The 19120-nt window shown below is 45.8% G+C and overlaps 2 protein-coding genes across 2 annotated transcripts; both read left to right on the top strand.

Annotated features, from left to right (window-relative positions):
- Window positions 1-274: 274 nt before the first annotated feature.
- Window positions 275-3092, top strand: LOC114552015 (E3 ubiquitin-protein ligase RNF4; the record flags this gene model as incomplete). The annotated part of the gene is made up of 4 exons (XM_028572742.1): window positions 275-358; window positions 919-1036; window positions 1804-1855; window positions 2933-3092. Coding segments are annotated over 4 exons (404 nt in total), but the record flags the coding sequence as incomplete, so codon positions are not given.
- A 5095-nt stretch (window positions 3093-8187) lies between these two features.
- sqstm1 (sequestosome 1) lies at window positions 8188-18030 on the top strand. Its single transcript, XM_028572743.1, is given in 9 exon segments — window positions 8188-8759; window positions 10303-10398; window positions 11094-11136; window positions 11138-11381; window positions 13135-13261; window positions 14561-14629; window positions 15904-16109; window positions 16688-16868; window positions 17600-18030. Coding segments are annotated over 9 exon segments (1296 nt in total). The 5' UTR covers window positions 8188-8593; the 3' UTR covers window positions 17764-18030.
- The last annotated feature ends 1090 nt before the right edge of the window (window positions 18031-19120 follow it).

Genomic DNA, 19120 nt, shown 5'->3' with positions numbered 1-19120 from the left:
GTTCTACTCCTGATGATGTTGGAAACCAGTTGGTATGGAGTTCATTCAATCTTACACATGCTATGGGCTTCTGATAAACAGACTTCAGTGCCATATAACAATTTCCATTTACCCCGTACTCTATAAGCTTATATGCCAACAGATCCCTATTGATCATATCAAAAGCTTTGTGAAAATCGATAAAGCACGAATATGTTGGCTCATTTTCACTTATTCTATTAGTTATAATTGTAGACTATATATTTATATATTACTTCCTTGTTTTGATAATTAGATTTTGAACTGACCACGGTTTCTTCTTCTTCTGTTTCTTCTTCTGTTTCTTCTTCTGCGGTGACGATCCAGCTGGTGGACGAAGGTAAAGTTTGTCCTGTTGACACGTTTAAATAAAGTTTGTCCTGTTGACACGTTTAAATAAAGTTTGTCCTGTTGACACGTTTAAATAAAGTTTGTCCTGTCGACACCTTTAAATAAAGTTTGTGCTGTCGACACGTTTAAATAAAGTTTGTCCTGTCGACACGTTTAAATATAGTTTGTCCTGTCGACACGTTTAAATAAAGTTTGTCCTGTCGACACGTTTAAATAAAGTTTGTCCTGTCGACATGTTTAAATAAAGTTTGTCCTGTCGACACGTTTAAATAAAGTTTGTCATGTCGACACGTTTAAATAAAGTTTGTGCTGTCGACACGTTTAAATAAAGTTTGTCATGTCGACATGTTTAAATAAAGTTGGTCCTGTCGACACGTTTAAATATAGTTTGTCCTGTCGACATGTTTAAATAAAGTTTCCTGTCCTTTAAATATAGTTTGTCCTGTCGACATGTTTAAATAAAGTTTGTCCTGTCGACACGTTTAAATAAAGTTTGTCCTGTCGACACGTTTAAATAAAGTTTGGTGAAAGGAATGTGTCTTCCTTCAGGTCCTCAGAGAGTCTCGGCCGCTGAGAGCTACGTGGTCAGCAGCGATGAAGACGAGGCCACGCCCCCCAGGCTCCACGCCGCCGTGATGTCATCGGACCAGACCAACGGCTCCTCCAGGTGATAGACACATCCCTTTATCTCTAAACCACTAATCGCTGCTGTGTTCCAGGTGTTAGACTGATCCCTGCTGTGTTCCAGGTGTTGGACTGATCCCTGCTGTGTTCCAGGTGTTAGACTGATCCCTGCTGTGTTCCAGGTGTTAAACTGATCCCTGCTGTGTTCCAGGTGTTAGACTGATCCCTGCTGTGTTCCAGGTGTTAGACTGATCCCTGCTGTGTGTGTGTGTTCCAGGTGTTAGACTGATCCCTGCTGTGTTCCAGGTGTTAGACTGATCCCTGCTGTGTTCCAGGTGTTAGACTGATCCCTGCTGTGTTCCAGGTGTTAGACTGATCCCTGCTGTGTGTATGTGTTCCAGGTGTTAGACTGATCCCTGCTGTGTTCCAGGTGTTAGACTGATCCCTGCTGTGTGTATGTGTTCCAGGTGTTAGACTGATCCCTGCTGTGTGTATGTGTTCCAGGTGTTAGACTGATCCCTGCTGTGTTCCAGGTGTTAGACTGATCCCTGCTGTGTGTGTGTGTGTTTGTGTTCCAGGTGTTAGACTGATCCCTGCTGTGTGTGTGTGTTCCAGGTGTTAGACTGATCCCTGCTGTGTTCCAGGTGTTGGACTGATCCCTGCTGTGTTCCAGGTGTTAGACTGATCCCTGCTGTGTTCCAGGTGTTCCAGGTGTTAGACTGACCCCTGCTGTGTTCCAGGTGTTAGACTGATCCCTGCTGTGTGTATGTGTTCCAGGTGTTAGACTGATCCCTGCTGTGTGTGTTTCAGGTCGACTCCGGGGACGATCAGCTGTCCCGTCTGTCTGGACTCGTACTCAGAGGTGAGACTCAAACAGACACAGCCGGGAGAATCCTGCCTTCTGATTGGCTGCTGGCTGTTTTACTGCGGCAGAATCCTGCCTTCTGATTGGCTGCCGGCTGTTTTACTGCGGGAAAATCCTGCCTTCTGATTGGCTGCCGGCTGTTTTACTGCGGGAAAATCCTGCCTTCTGATTGGCTGCCGGCGGTTTTACTGCAGCAGAATCCTGCCTTCTGATTGGCTGCCGGCTGTTTTACTGCAGCAGAATCCTGCCTTCTGATTGGCTGCCAGCTGTTTTACTGCAGCAGAATCCTGCGCTGTAAGAGAAAAACCCCAAATCAGCGACATTTGTTTATTTGGTTTTGAAGTGAAGCCGTCTCCGTCTATTGGCCAGTTTATAAAAGATCGTATTATAGACACAGCAGACTGGTAACATGACTCAGCAACTTTCAGCTAACTAACCCTGTACCCATAGACTGGTAACATGACTCAGCAACTTTCAGCTAACTAACCCTGTACCCATAGACTGGTAACATGACTCAGCAACTTTTAGCTAACTAGCCCTGTACCCATAGACTGGTAACATGACTCAGCAACTTTCAGCTAACTAACCCTGTACCCATAGACTGGTAACATGACTCAGCAACTTTCAGCTAACTAGCCCTGTACCCATAGACTGGTAACATGACTCAGCAACTTTCAGCTAACTAGCCCTGTACCCATAGACTGGTAACATGACTCAGCAACTTTCAGCTAACTAGCCCTGTACCCATAGACTGGTAACATGACTCAGCAACTTTCAGCTAACTAACCCTGTACCCATAGACTGGTAACATGACTCAGCAACTTTTAGCTAACGGTCATTAATTAAAGTGGTTTGTTTTCGCGACCAAGTCTAGCGGGGAGAACCCTGCGTTCTGATTGGCTGTTTGACAGCGGGGAGAACCCTGCGTTCTGATTGGCTGTTTGACAGCGGGGAGAACCCTGCGTTCTGATTGGCTGTTTGACAGCGGGGAGAACCCTGCGTTCTGATTGGCTGCTGGCTGTTTGACAGCGAGGAGAACCCTGCGTTCTGATTGGCTGTGTGTTCCCTCCCCAGATCGTGGAGAGCGGCCGATTGGTTGTCTCCACCAGGTGTGGTCACGTGTTCTGCAGCGTGTGTCTCCGAGACGCTCTGAAGACGTCGCACAGCTGCCCCACCTGCAGGAAGAGGCTGACCCCCCGCCAGTACCACCCCCTCTACGTCTGACATCATGATGACCCCCGCCAGTACCACCCCTCTCCTCTGACATCACGATGACCCCCCACCCCCAGTACCACCCCAGTACACGCCTGACATCACTCTGACCCCCGCCAGTACCACCCCTCTCGCCTGACATCACGATGACATCCCCCCCCGCCAGTACCACCCCTCTCGTCTGATGACATCACGATGACATCACTCTGACCCCCGCCAATACCACCCCCCTCGTCTGATGACATCACGATGACATCACTCTGACCCCCGCCAATACCACCCCCTCTCGTCTGACATCATCACGATGACATCACTCTGACCCCCGCCAATACCACCCCTCTCGTCTGATGACATCACGATGACATCACTCTGACCCCCGCCAGTACCACCCCTCTCGTCTGACATCACTCTGACCCCCCGCCAGTACCACCCCCCTCTCCCATCACGATGACATCACTCTGACCCCGCCAGTACCACCCCTCGTCTGACATCACTCTGACCCCCGCCAGTACCACCCCCTCTACGTCTGACATCACTCTGACCCCCCGCCAGTACCACCCCCTCTACGTCTGACATCACGATGACATCACTCTGACCCCCCGCCAGTACCACCCCCTCTACGTCTGACATCACTCTGACCCCCCGCCAGTACCACCCCCTCGCGTCTGACATCACTCTGACCCCCGCCAGTACCACCCCTCTCGTCTGACATCACGATGACATCACTCTGACCCCCGCCAGTACCACCCCCTCTCGTCTGACATCACGATGACCCCCGCCAGTACCACCCCCCTCGTCTGACATCACGATGACCCCCGCCAGTACCACCCCTCGTCTGACATCACGATGACCCCCGCCAGTACCACCCCCCTCGTCTGACATCACGATGACATCACTCTGACCCCCGCCAGTACCACCCCCCCCGTCTGATGACATCACGATGACATCACTCTGACCCCCGCCAATACCACCCCTCGTCTGATGACATCACGATGACATCCTCTGACCCCCGCCAATACCACCCCCTCTACGTCTGACATCACGATGACATCACTCTGACCCCCCGCCAATACCACCCCCTCTACGTCTGATGACATCACGATGACATCACTCTGACCCCCCAGTACCACCCCTCTCGTCTGACATCACTCTGACCCCCCCCGCCAGTACCACCCCTCTACGTCTGATGACATCACGATGACATCACTCTGACCCCCCGCCAGTACCACCCCCTCTCTGACATCACGATGACATCACCCCCCCCCGCCAGTACCACCCCTCTCGTCTGACATCACTCTGACCCCCGCCAGTACCACCCCCTCTACGTCTGACATCACGATGACATCACTCTGACCCCCGCCAGTACCACCCCCGTCGTCTGACATCACTCTGACCCCCGCCAGTACCACCCCCCCCTCGTCTGACATCACTCTGACCCCGCCAGTACCACCCCCTCTACGTCTGACATCACGATGACATCACTCTGACCCCCCGCCAGTACCACCCCCTCTACGTCTGACATCACGATGACCCCCCGCCAGTACCACCCCTCGTCTGACATCACGATGACCCCCGCCAGTACCACCCCTCTCGTCTGACATCACTCTGACCCCCGCCAGTACCACCCCTCTCGTCTGACATCACTCTGACCCCCCGCCAGTACCACCCCCTCTACGTCTGACATCACTCTGACCCCCCGCCAGTACCACCCCCTCTACGTCTGACATCACGATGACATCACTCTGACCCCCGCCAGTACCACCCCTCTCGTCTGACATCACGATGACATCACTCTGACCCCCGCCAGTACCACCCCTCGTCTGACATCACGATGACATCACTCTGACCCCCGCCAGTACCACCCCTCTCGTCTGACATCACGATGACATCACTCTGACCCCCCGCCAGTCTCTCTGGGGTCTGATGACCTCACGCTGATGTCTGATGACATCACTCTGATGTCTGATGACATCACGCTGGGGTCTGATGACATCACTCTGGTTGCTTTGTGAGCCGTGTCATTTAAAGATTGTAATTGATAAATATTGTTGATATAATATTTGAGTATATTTGATATTTTCAGTTAATTCTTGATTCTTCAGGTTTTCTGTGTTTTACGTTTGTTGTGAAGAATAAAATGTTTTCAGGAGGAAATAAATTATAAGAAGAGTTTTAGTTTCTGTTCTACTCGCAAGACTGGAGGGTTACCTCGTGGTTACCTCGTGGTTACCTCTGGTTACCTCGTGGTAACCTCTGGTTACCTCGTGGTTACCTCGTGGTAACCTCGTGGTTACCTCGTGGTTACCTCGTGGTTACCTCTGGTTACCTCGTGGTAACCTCTGGTTACCTCGTGGTTACCTCGTGGTTACCTCTGGTTACCTCGTGGTTACCTCTGGTTACCTCATGGTTACTTTAACAATGAGGTAATGAATATTTAATTTCATGAATTTGAAAACAGAAACTTGTTTCTCACAGTGGAAGTAATGTAGGCTACATTACCCCTCTCATTCCCCCTGCTCTGGTGTTCCCCCCTCTCATTCCCCCTGCTCTGGTGTTCCCCCCTCTCATTCCCTCTTCTCTGGTGTTCCCCCTCTCATTCCCCCTGCTCTGGTGTTCCCCCCTCTCATTCCCCTGCTCTGGTGTTCCCCCCTCTCATTCCCCCTGCTCTGGTGTTCCCCCCTCTCATTCCCCTGCTCTGGTGTTTCCCTCTCTCATTCCCCCCTGCTCTGGTGTTTCCCCTCTCATTCCCCTGCTCTGGTGTTCCCCTCTCATTCCCCCCTGCTCTGGTGTTCCCCTCTCATTCCCCCCTGCTCTGGTGTTCCCCCTCTCATTCCCCCTGCTCTGGTGTTCCCTCTCTCATTCCCCCTGCTCTGGTGTTCCCCCTCTCATTCCCCCTGCTCTGGTGTTCCCCCCTCTCATTCCCCCTGCTCTGGTGTTCCCCCTCTCATTCCCCCTGCTCTGGTGTTCCCTCTCTCATTCCCCCTGCTCTGGTGTTCCCCCTCTCATTCCCCCCTGCTCTGGTGTTCCCCCCTCTCATTCCCCCTGCTCTGGTGTTTCCCCTCTCATTCCCCCTGCTCTGGTGTTCCCTCCTCTCATTTCCCCTGCTCTGGTGTTCCCTCCTCTCATTCCCCCTGCTCTGGTGTTTCCCCTCTCATTCCCCCTGCTCTGGTGTTTCCCCTCTCATTCCCCCTGCTCTGGTGTTCCCTCCTCTCATTCCCCCTGCTCTGGTGTTTCCCCCTCTCATTCCCCCTGCTCTGGCGTACCAGAGTGCTCTGGTGTTTCCCCCTCTCATTCCCCCTGCTCTGGCGTTCCCCCTCTCATTCCCCCTGCTCTGGTGTGACCCGTTTTGGTGTGTAATCTGCGTGGTTGTGTTTCAGTCTCCACGGAGACCTTTGGTGATGTAACTCCAGTACAGCCGGATGAACTGGCTGATAAACTGCATTCTGGGACGTCTGACGTGGGCGTTGCACCTTTTGTTATCACCCTCCAAGACATGTCTGGGGTTCAACACTTACTTTAATTTAAGGTGTCCTGTCCCGTATTATCCCTCTGGAGAACCTCACATATGCCCCAAAATTCCCATCACCAAATCCACCAGACTCCATGTAAATAATCAGGACTTTTAGTGTGTATAGAGCCAGCATATCTCCACCAGACTCCATGTAAATAATCAGGACTTTTAGTGTGTATAGAGCCAGCATATCTCCACCAGACTCCATGTAAATAATCAGGACTTTTAGCGTGTATAGAGCCAGCATATCTCCACAAGTAAATGGGTGAGTTAAGGGTTTATTTCAACCAAACCAGAGTGGTGATTGTTGGAACAGTGGAAAGATGAACCAAGATGGCTTTTGGTAGTTTTATTTAGTTTCTGTCCACTTTGAATGAAGTGTGTTTTACGATGATTAAAGTCCTGATTATTTACATGGAGTCTGGTGGAGTTCAATAAGTCAGAATTACATTTTACTTTCTGCTGTTTTGATCCTGTGACTGTGAGTCACATCACTCAGAGTCACAGGACAATGACTCAGCATCACCTGACACTAACTCTGCTGCTGATTGGCCACTGCACGTCCACACCATTCAGACAGGATGATGTCACACCTGAACTACTTCTGGAAGAAAAACCTCAGCTCAGAAACCCAAACTGAAATAAAAACTGAAATAAAAACAGAAGAGACTACAGAAGATAAACTTTATTGACAGTAAGGTTAAGGGACAGTGTGTTTTGTTGTTTAGTTGCAAATAGAATAATAGTAATAAACTTTATTAAACTCATATAAATATAAAGAAGTTCAGATAAACTTTATTGAACCAGCTTAAAATAAAACAAACTCCAAAGTGTCACTTTATTAAAAACATGTTGAATCATTTTGATTTTATTAATAGAAATGTTTGAATCTTTTTCATTCTGTTAGTTTTTACACTTTTTACTTTACATTACCTCATGAATTAAAACGGATTTTTTGCCAAAATATTATGAATGAAAATATATAAAATAAATATAAAAAGTTTAAATAAATAAATATATAAAATAAAGATAAAATAAATATATAAAATAAATATAATTAATAAATAAATATAATTAAATAACAAAGATAAAATAAATACAAAAAGATAAAATAAATATAATAAATATAATATATAAAATAAATATAATTAATAAATATATAAAATAAAAATATATAAAATAAATATTAAAGTAAAAAAATTACAATAATTTTGTAAAAAATAAAGTACATAAAATATAGAATAATTTAGTATACAGTATAATCATACAATCATTAAGAGGAATCTGGGGAAAATCTCAAACTGATAAAATAATATATATTATTACATAATATACTTATGTTCTATGAGATAAGTAGTACATTAGTAAAACATTCTGTAAATTCTTTATAAAATAATGTTTTTAAATTTTATTGAACGCTTTACATAAATGCCATGACGTAACGTTGTTTTTCTTAAATCTGAACTTTATTCATGTTGAACCTGTTGGTCACGTGACTCCGGGGGAATTCCCTCGTTGGAAACTGGTTGGAAAGTGCTCTGTCATACCTCGGCCTCTCATTGGTCGTCTGGGCGGGACTCCGTCAGCGGACCAATGAGAGGCCGCGGCATTGTTTACTTTCCTGACGACTCCGCCTGACGTCGATCACGGAAGTAAACATAAAGGTGAGAGGATTAAAAGCTGCGTCACAAAGTTCCTCACAGAGTTTCAGAGTCCGAAAGTCTCTCAAACTGCGTCTTTTCTGCCCGGAGTCTGGTCCAGTGTGTGTCCGCTAGAGTCGACCGTCTCCCCGGTAACTGGAGCCTGTTAAAGTGCGTGTTTTCGGCCCGGAGTCTGGTCCAGTGTGTGTCCGCTAGAGTCGACCGTCTCCCCGGTAACTGGAGCCTGTTAAAGTGCGTGTTTTCTGCCCGGAGTCTGGTCCAGTGTGTGTCCGCTAGAGTCGACCGTCTCCCCGGTAACTGGAGCCTGTTAAAGTGCGTGTTTTCGGCCCGGAGTCTGGTCCAGTGAGCGGCATGGCGGTGACCGTGAAGGCCTACCTGATGGGGAAAGACGAGGCGGTGAAAGAAGTCCGGAGGTTCGCGGTGGATCAGGACGTTTCCTCCAGCTTCGAGTACCTGAGCAAGAAAACTGCGAGTGTGTTTAACAACCTGAAGAACTGCTTCAACATGTACTACAGAGGTAAATAACATGTACTACAGAGGTAAATAACATGTACTACAACATGTACTACAGAGGTAAATAACATGTACTACTACAACATGTACTACAGAGGTAAAGAACATGTACTACAACATGTACTACAGAGGTAAATATATAAATAAATAAAATTAGCTAGCTGACTGGTTTCGTCAGGTTTGATCTAGTCTCATATCACGATATCACGATATCACGATATATCGCCCAGCTCTAACTCAGTGTTACAGCAGTAGGACTCTAGAGATAAACAAACTGGGCCTGTCTCTCTCTCTCCCTGTCTGCCTGTCTCTCTCTCTCTCTGTCTACCTGCCTGTCTGCCTGTCTCTCTCTCTCTCTGTCTACCTGTCTCTCTCTCTCTCTGTCTACCTGCCTGTCTGCCTGTCTCTCTCTCTCTCTGTCTGCCTGTCTCTCTCTCTCTCTACCTGTCTCTCTCTCTCTCTCTGTCTACCTCCCTGTCTCTCTCTCTGTCTACCTGCCTGTCTCTCTCTCTCCCTGTCTGCCTGTCTCTCTCTCTCTCTGTCTACCTGCCTGTCTGCCTGTCTCTCTCTCTCTGTCTACTGTCTCTCTCTCTCTCTCTCTGTCTACCTGCCTGTCTCTCTCTCTGTCTACCTGCCTGTCTGCCTGTCTCTCTCTCTCTCTCTGCTGCCTGTCTCTCTCTCTCTGTCTGCCTGTCTCTCTCTCTCTCTGTCTACGTGCCTGTCTGCCTGTCTCTCTCTCTCTGTCTGCCTGCCTGTCTCTCTCTCTCTCTGTCTGCCTGTCTCTCTGTCTACCTGCCTGTCTGCCTGTCTCTCTCTCTGTCTACCTGCCTGTCTGCCTGTCTCTCTCTCTGTCTACGTGCCTGTCTGCCTGTCTCTCTCTGTCTACCTGCCTGTCTCTCTCTCTGTCTACCTGCCTGTCTCTCTCTCTCTCTGTCTGCCTGTCTCTCTCTCTCTCTCTCTGTCTGCCTGTCTCTCTCTCTCTCTGTCTACCTGCCTGTCTGCCTGTCTCTCTCTGTCTACCTGCCTGTCTCTCTCTCTCTCTGTCTGCCTGTCTCTCTGTCTGTCTGCCTGTCTCTCTCTCTGTCTGCCTGTCTGTCTGCCTGTCTCACCTGTTGATATGTGTGTATGATATTAAGGTATTAGGAGATGTTGACATAATGTGTTGGTGATTTCTGCTCCTCTTCCTGAGCTTTCTACCACTAATGGTTTCTTCATCTGACTCAAAGGTCATATTTAAAATCTCTGAGGAAGATTATTGATCTCTGTGTGTGTCTGTCTGCCTGCCTGTCTGTCTGTCTGCCTGCCTGTCTGTCTGTCTGTCTGTCTGCCTGCCTGTCTGTCTGTCTGTCTGCCTGTCTGCCTGTCTGCCTGTCTGTCTGTCTGCCTGCCTGCCTGTCTGTCTGTCTGTCTGCCTGCCTGTCTGTCTGTCTGTCTGTCTGCCTGCCTGTCTGTCTGCCTGCCTGTCTGTCTGTCTGTCTGTCTGTCTGTCTGCCTGTCTGCCTGTCTGTCTGTCTGTCTGTCTGCCTGCCTGCCTGTCTGTGTTCCAGATGAAGATGGAGACCTGGTGGCCTTCTCCTCTGATGATGAGCTGATGATGGGTCTGGCCTGTATGACCGACTCCACCTTCCGTCTCTACATCAAAGGTACAAACCTGTTAGCTTAGCTGTTAGCTTAGCTGTTAGCTTAGTTGTTAGCTGTAACATGACTCAGACACCTGTTAGCTTAGCTGTTAGCTGTAATATGACTCAGACACCTGTTAGCTTAGCTGTTAGCTGTAACATGAGCCCGACACCTGTTAGCTTAGCTGTTAGCTGTAATATGACTCAGACACCTGTTAGCTTAGTTGTTAGCAGTAACATGACTCAGACACCTGTTAAACAGCTGTTAGCTGTAACATGACTCAGACACCTGTTAGCTTAGCTGTTAGCTGTAACATGACTCAGACACCTGTTAGCTTAGCTGTTAGCAGTAACATGACTCAGACACCTGTTAGCTTAGCTGTTAGCTGTAACATGACTCAGACACCTGTTAGCTTAGCTGTTAGCAGTAACATGACTCAGACACCTGTTAGCTTAGCTGTTAGCAGTAACATGACTCAGACACCTGTTAGCTTAGCTGTTAGCAGTAACATGACTCAGACACCTGTTAGCTTAGCTATTAGCTGTAACATGGGCCCGACACCTGTTAGCTTAGCTGTTAGCTGTAACATGACTCAGACACCTGTTAGCTTAGCTGTTAGCTGTAACATGAGCCCGACACCTGTTAGCTTAGCTGTTAGCTTAGCTGTTAGCTGTAACGTAACCTGTTAGTTTTTAATAAAGTTTGTTGAATCTTTCAGAGAAGAAGGAGAACCGTAGAGACTTCCCTCTCCACGCCTTCCCCCTTCACCTTGATCTACCCCCCCCCTGGAGGCCCGATGGCCCCGCCCCCTGGAGGCCCGATGGCCCCGCCCCCCCACATGCCCCCCCCGGTGCACGGTGATGTCACCTGTGACGGCTGCGAGGGGCCCGTGGTGGGAACTCGCTTCAAGTGTTCGGTGTGTCCGAACTACGACCTCTGCTCGGGCTGCCAGGCCCGCGGCACACACACGGAGCACGCGCTGCTGCCCATCTGGCACCCCCTACAGGTCAGCTGGTCACTCACTCATTCATTCATTCATTCATTCATTCACTCATTCACTCATTCACTCATTCACTCATTCATTCATACTCTCACTCAGTCAGTCACATTAACACACACGGAGCACGCGCTGCTGCCCATCTGGCACCCCCTACAGGTCAGCTGGTCACTCACTCATTCACTCATTCATTCACTCATTCATTCATTCACTCATTCATTCATACTCTCAGTCAGTCAGTCAGTCGGTCACATAAACACACACGGAGCACGCGCTGCTGCCCATCTGGCACCCCCTACAGGTCAGCTGGTCACTCACTCATTCATTCACTCATTCACTCATTCATTCATTCACTCATTCATTCATTCATTCACTCATTCATTCACTCATTCATTCATTCATTCATTCATTCATACTCTCAGTCAGTCAGTCAGTCGGTCACATAAACACACACGGAGCACGCGCTGCTGCCCATCTGGCACCCCCTACAGGTCAGCTGGTCACTCATTCATTCATTCACTCACTCACTCATTCATTCATTCACTCATTCATTCATTCACTCATTCACTCATTCATTTACTCATTCATTCACTCACTCATTCATTCATTCATTCATTCATTCATACTCTCACTCAGTCAGTCAGTCAGTCACATTAACACACACGGAGCACGCACTGCTGCCCATCTGGCACCCCCTACAGGTCAGCTGGTCACTCATTCACTCACTCATTCACTCACTCACTCATTCATTCATTCATTCATACTCTCACTCAGTCACATTAACGCACACGGAGCACGCGCTGCTGCCCATCTGGCACCCCCTACAGGTCAGCTGGTCACTCACTCATTCATTCATTCACTCATTCATTCACTCATTCACTCATTCACTCATTCATTCACTCATTCATTCATTCATTCATTCACTCACTCACTCACTCACTCATTCACTCATTCAATCATTCATTCATACTCTCACTCAGTCAGTCACATTAACACACACGGAGGACGCGCTGCTGCCCATCTGGCACCCCCTACAGGTCAGCTGGTCACTCACTCATTCATTCACTCACTCACTCATTCATTCATTCACTCATTCATTCATTCACTCATTCATTCACTCACTCACTCATTCATTCATTCATTCATTCATACTCTCAGTCAGTCAGTCAGTCAGTCAGTCAGTCAGTCAGTCACATTAACATACACGGAGCACACACTGCTGCCCATCTGGCACCCACTACAGGTCAGCTGGTCTCTCATTCACTCACTCATTCATTCATTCACTCATTCATTCATTCATTCATTCAATCATTCATTCATACTCTCACTCAGTCAGTCACATTAACGCACACGGAGCACGCGCTGCTGCCCATCTGGCAGGTCTTTCACTCACTCACTCATTCATTCACTCATTCACTCATTCATTCATTCACTCATTCATTCACTCATTCATTCATTCACTCATTCATTCACTCACTCATTCACTCATTCATTCACTCATTCATTCACTCATTCATTCATTCACTCACTCGTTCATTCATTTAGTCACATTAACACAGCTTGGAGTCTCCTTATATCCTGTGTGTGTGTGTGTGTGTGTGTGTGTGTCTCTGTGTGTGTGTGTGTGTGTGTGTGTGTGTGTGTGTGTGTGTGTGTGTGTGTGTGTGTGTGTGTGTGTGTGTGTGTGTGTGTGTGTGTGTGTGTGTGTGTGTGTGTGTGTGTGTGTGTGTGTGTGTGTGTGTGTGTGTGTGTGTGTGTGTAGTGGTTTCCTCGGGGGAAGTGGATGAAGAGGATGAGACACTGCATGTGGAACCAGAATCTGAACCAGAATCTGAACCAGGACCAAGGTGGGCCCTCCAGACCCGCTGCAGACTGCAGCGCCTCCTCTGGTCAGTGTAATCTGATTACTAATCAGCATCTGCCACAGATAACACATGAAAATCATCTCCACTACACTCTAAGTCTGGATCAGCGCTGAGACTAGAGGTCTAGTGGAGCTCTATTAGGCTCTATTAGGCTCTAGTAGACTCTATTAGGATCTAGTGGAGCTTTAGTAAGCTCTAGTAGGCTCTGGTAGGCTCTAGTAAGCTCTAGAGGAGCTCTAGTAGAGCTCTAGTAAGCTCTAGTGGAGCTCTAGTAGACTAGTGGAGCTATAGTGGAGCTCTAGTAGGTTCTAGTGGCGCTCTAGTAGGCTCTAGTAGACTAGTGGAGCTCTAGTAGGCTAAAGTGGAGCTCTAGTAAGCTCTAGTAGACTAGTGGAGCTCTAGTAGACTAGTAGAGCTCTAGTGGAGCTCTAGTAAGCTCTAGTGGAGCTCTAGTAGGCTCCAGTGGAGCTCTAGTAGGCTATAGTAGACTAGTAGAGCTCTAGTAGAGTTCTAGTAAGCTCTAGTGGAGCTCTAGTAGGCTCTAGTGGAGCTCTAATAGGCTCTAGTGGAGCTCTAGTAGGCTCTAGTAGACTAGTGGAGCTCTAGTAAGCTCTAGTGGAGCTCTAGTGGGCTCTAGTGGAGCTCTAGTAGGCTCTAGTAGACTAGTGGAGCTCTAGTAAGCTCTAGTAGGCTATAGTGGAGCTATAGTAGGATCTAGTAGACTACTAGAGCTCTAGTAGGCTCTAGTAGACTAGTGGAGCTCTAGTAGGCTCTAGTGGAGCTCTAGTAGGCTCTAGTGGCGCTCTAGTAGGCTCTAGTGGAGCTATAGTAGGATCTAGTAGACTACTAGAGCTCTAGTAGGCTCTAGTAGACTAGTGGAGCTCTAGTAGACTAGTGGAGCTCTAGTGGAGCTCTAGTAGGCTCTAGTGGCGCTCTAGTAGGCTCTAGTAGACTAGTGGAGCTCTAGTAAGCTCTAGTGGAGCTCTAGTAGGCTCTAGTAGGCTCTAGTAGACTAGTGGAGCTCTAGTAGGCTCTAGTGGCGCTCTAGTAGGCTCTAGTAGACTAGTGGAGCTCTAGTAGGCTCTAGTGGAGCTCTAGTAGGCTCTAGTAGACTAGTGGAGCTCTAGTAAGCTCTAGTAGGCTCTAGTGGAGCTATAGTAGGATCTAGTAGACTACTAGAGCTCTAGTAGGCTCTAGTAGACTAGTGGAGCTCTAGTAGAGCTCTAGTAGGCTCTAGTGAGCTCTAGTAGGCTCTAGTAAGCTCTAGTAGAGACACCCCCAGGTTGGGTTTGACTCTGATGTGATCCTCTGCCCCCCCCACAGCGTCTGAGGCCAACGTGGATTTCCTGAAGAACATCGGCGAGGGCGTGGCGGCCATGTTGAGCCCACTGGGTGAGTGATGTCACTGTTAACACCTGAGACCAGCGCAGGTTTCTGATTGGCTGTTAGGAGAGCTCAACTGTTCTTTAAACTGAAACTGTTTACACACGTCGCTTCTGATTGGGTAATAAAAATTGTATTTAAAAACTAAAGTTTACAAACTGCTTTGAGTGGAAATAAAGGACACACAAATACACACAAATACACACAAATACACATCTCTGTCACACTCACCAAATATACACAATAATAATAATAATATATAAAAACCCAAAAGAAAAGGTTCTTCAATGTTACAAATAACTCAGAGGTACAGTCAGTCTAACATCAGATTATAATCTGAGAATAACTCAGAGTTACAGTCTAACATCAGATTATAATCTGAGAATAACTCAGAGTTACAGTCTAACATCAGATTATAATCTGAGAATAACTCAGAGTTACAGTCAGTCTAACAGCAGATTATAATCTGGAGAATAACTCAGAGTTACAGTCTAACAGCAGATTATAATCTGGAGAATAACTCAGAGTTACAGTCTAACAGCAGATTATAATCTGGAGAATAACTCAGAGTTACAGTAACAGCAGATTATAATCTGAGAATAACTCAGAGTTACAGTCTAACAGCAGATTATAATCTGAGAATAACTCAGAGTTACAGTCTAACAGCAGATTATAATCTGAGAACAACTCAGAGTTACAGTCAGTCTAACATCAGATTATAATCCGAGAATAACTCAGAGTTACAGTCTAACATCAGATTATAATCTGAGAATAACTCAGAGTTACAGTCAGTCTAACATCAGATTATAATCCGAGAATAACTCAGAGTTACAGTCTAACAGTAGATTATAATCTGAGAATAACTCAGAGTTACAGTCAGTCTAACATCAGATTATAATCTGGAGAATAACTCAGAGTTACAGTCAGTCTAACATCAGATTATAATCTGGAGAATAACTCAGAGTTACAGTCAGTCTAACATCAGATTATAATCTGGAGAATAACTCAGAGTTACAGTCAGTCTAACATCAGATTATAATCTGGAGAATAACTCAGAGTTACAGTCTAACAGCAGATGATTATAAGTATTGTTATTATTGACAGGTGACATGATGTGATACAGAGCAGAGAAACATTGAGAGTCTTTTCAAAATAAAAGCTCAGTCAGAAGAGTTTCTGTTTGCTGCTGAGGAGTTGGGTTTGAACAGGAAGTGATGTTGTGTGTGTGTGTGTGTGTGTGTGTGTGTGTGTGTGTGTGTGTGTGTGTGTGTGTGTGTGTGCAGGTATCGATGTGGACATCGACGTGGAACACGAGGGCAAGATGACCAAGGTGACCCCTCCCTCTCAGAGTGGGGGGGTGGAGGGAGACGGGGGCGGAGCCACAAATGAGAGTGGGGCCCAAAATGAGGGAGGAGCCAGCAGTGAGGGAGGAGCCAGCAGTGAGGGAGGAGCCAGCAGTGAGGGAGGAGCCAGCATCAAAGGGTCAAAGGTCAGTTCATGGTGTGTGTGTGTATGTGTGTGTGTGTGTGTGTGTGTGTGTGTGTGTGTGTGTGTGTGTGTGTCAGAGCAGGGGGAATGAGAGAATGTAGTAGTATATACAGTATATAACTGTCTGTGTTTCTCAGGTAGTAGTATGTATATAACTGTGTTTCTCAGGTAGTAGTATGTATATAACTGTGTTTCTCAGGTAGTAGTATGTATATAACTGTCTGTGTTTCTCAGGTAGTAGTATGTATATAACTGTTTCTCAGGTAGTAGTATGTATATAACTGTGTTACTCAGGTAGTAGTATGTATATAACTGTGTTTCTCAGGTAGTAGTATGTATATAACTGTTTCTCAGGTAGTAGTATGTATATAACTGTGTTACTCAGGTAGTAGTATGTATATAACTGTGTTACTCAGGTAGTAGTATGTATATAACTGTGTTTCTCTGGTAGTAGTATGTATATAACTGTGTTTCTCTGGTAGTAGTATGTATATAACTGTCTGTGTTTCTCAGGTAGTAGTATGTATATAACTGTGTTTCTCAGGTAGTAGTATGTATATAACTGTCTGTGTTTCTCAGGTGCGGAGAGACTCGGAGGAGGAGTGGACTCACCTGAGCCCCAAAGAGGTCGACCCGTCCACCGGAGAGCTGCAGTCCCTCAGAGACCAGGACCAGAACCAGAACCAGAACCAGGACCAGGGTCCCCCGTCTGGTCCAACAGGCCTCAGGGAGGCGGCGCTGTACCCCCACCTGCCCCAAGGTAACACCAGCTCAGACCTCTCTCATACTCTGCTTCTGACTGGCTAGTAGTCCTTACCTAGGTACTGTCAGGGCCCTCATACTCTGCTTCTGACTGGCTAGTAGTCCTTACCTAGCTACTGTCAGGACCCTCATACTCTGCTTCTGACTGGCTAGTAGTCCTTACCTAGGTACTGTCAGGGCCCTCATACTCTGCTTCTGACTGGCTAGTAGTCCTTACCTAGGTACTGTCAGGACCCTCATACTCTGCTTCTGACTGGCTAGTAGTCCTTACCTAGGTACTGTCAGGGCCCTCATACTCTGCTTCTGACTGGCTAGTAGTCCTTACCTAGCTACTGTCAGGACCCTCATACTCTGCTTCTGACTGGCTAGTAGTCCTTACCTAGGTACTGTCAGGGCCCTCATACTCTGCTTCTGACTGGCTAGTAGTCCTTACCTAGCTACTGTCAGGACCCTCATACTCTGCTTCTGACTGGCTAGTAGTCCTTACCTAGGTACTGTCAGGACCCTCATACTCTGCTCCTGACTGGCTAGTAGTCCTTACCTAGGTACTGTCAGGACCCTCATACTCTGCTCTGCTGTCCCTGGACAGATTGTACGATGTCACACCTAAAATAAAAGGATTATAGATAAAAGGATTATAAAAGTACATATAAGTTTAGTCCAGTACAACACACAAGCCACACTGTCAGTTCTAGTTCCTGCCTTTGACCTTTGACCCCTGCCCCCCAGAGGCCGACCCCCGCCTGGTGGAGTCTCTGTCTCAAATGCTGTCGATGGGTTTCACCGACGAAGGCGGCTGGCTGACTCGTCTTCTTCAGGCCAAAGACTTCGACATCGGCGCCGCGCTGGACGCCATCCAGTACGCCAAACAGCCCCGCCCCCACCAGCCCTGATGATGTCATCGTCTACACGAACCAATCAGACAGCATCTAACACCAGGAAGTGATTTACACTCAGTTTATAATCAATAATCCGTCCATAATCAATACTTTAATCAGTCATTACTTTGTCTCTTTGATTGTTTCTACTTCTTTAATATCTTTATCTTTAATATCTTTATCTTTAATATCTTTATCTTTAATATCTTTATCTTTAATATCTTTATCATATCTTTATTGGTCAACGTGTTGATCTGAACAATAAAAACATGAAGAACTGAATCAATGGTGAAAATGTGTACTTTATTTTGAAAGTCAACAGCACGAATATACAAAATGTGTACTTTATTTTGAAAGATAAGCACAAATATATATATATATATATATATATATATATATATATATATATATATATATATATATATATATATAAAAAAAAAAGAATACAGTATGTCTTTGATTATGGAAGAAAAACAGTCCGGTTCAGACTGGTTCAGACTGGAGCTGGACTATTATGACATACTACGCTATGACTTTATATAACTTTTCGACATACTATACTGTGACTTTTTTTTGACATACTATACTATGACTTTTTATGTCTTTTTCGACATACTATACTATGACTTTTTATGACTATTATGACATACTATACTATGACTTTTTATGACTATTATGACATACTATACTATGACTTTTTGTCTTTTTCGACATACTATACTGTGACTTTTTTTTGAAATAATATACTATGACTTTTTATGACTATTATGACATACTATAATATGACTTTTTATAACTTCGACATACTATACTATGACTTTTTCGACATACTATACTATGACTTTTTATGACTATTATGACATACTATACTATGACCTTTTTGACATACTATACTATGACTCTTTATGACTATTATGACATACTATACCATGACTTTTTATAACTTTTCGACATACTATACTGACTTTTTTTCGACATACTATACTATGACTTTTTATGACTATTATGACATACTATACTATGACTTTTTATGACTTTTTAGACATACTACACTATAACTTTTTATGACTATTATGACTACTATATGACTTTTTATAACTTTATGACTACTATATGACTTTTTTATAACTTTTCGACATACTACACTATGACTTTTTAGACATAATATACTATGACTTTTTATGACTATTATGACTACTATATGACTTTTTATAACTATGACATACCACACTTGTCTTTTTAGACATAATATACTATGACTTTTTATGACTATTATGACATACTATACTATTTGACTTTTTATGACTATTATGACATACTATACATACTGATGACTTTTTATGACTATTATGACTACTATATGACTTTTTAT

Source organism: Perca flavescens, unplaced genomic scaffold (genome assembly GCF_004354835.1).
Source record: "Perca flavescens isolate YP-PL-M2 unplaced genomic scaffold, PFLA_1.0 EPR50_1.1_unplaced_scaf_50, whole genome shotgun sequence".
Classification (NCBI taxonomy): Eukaryota; Metazoa; Chordata; class Actinopteri; order Perciformes; family Percidae; genus Perca; species Perca flavescens.
Note: the sequence above shows the minus strand (reverse complement) of the source record. Positions and strands in the feature narration are given on the sequence as shown.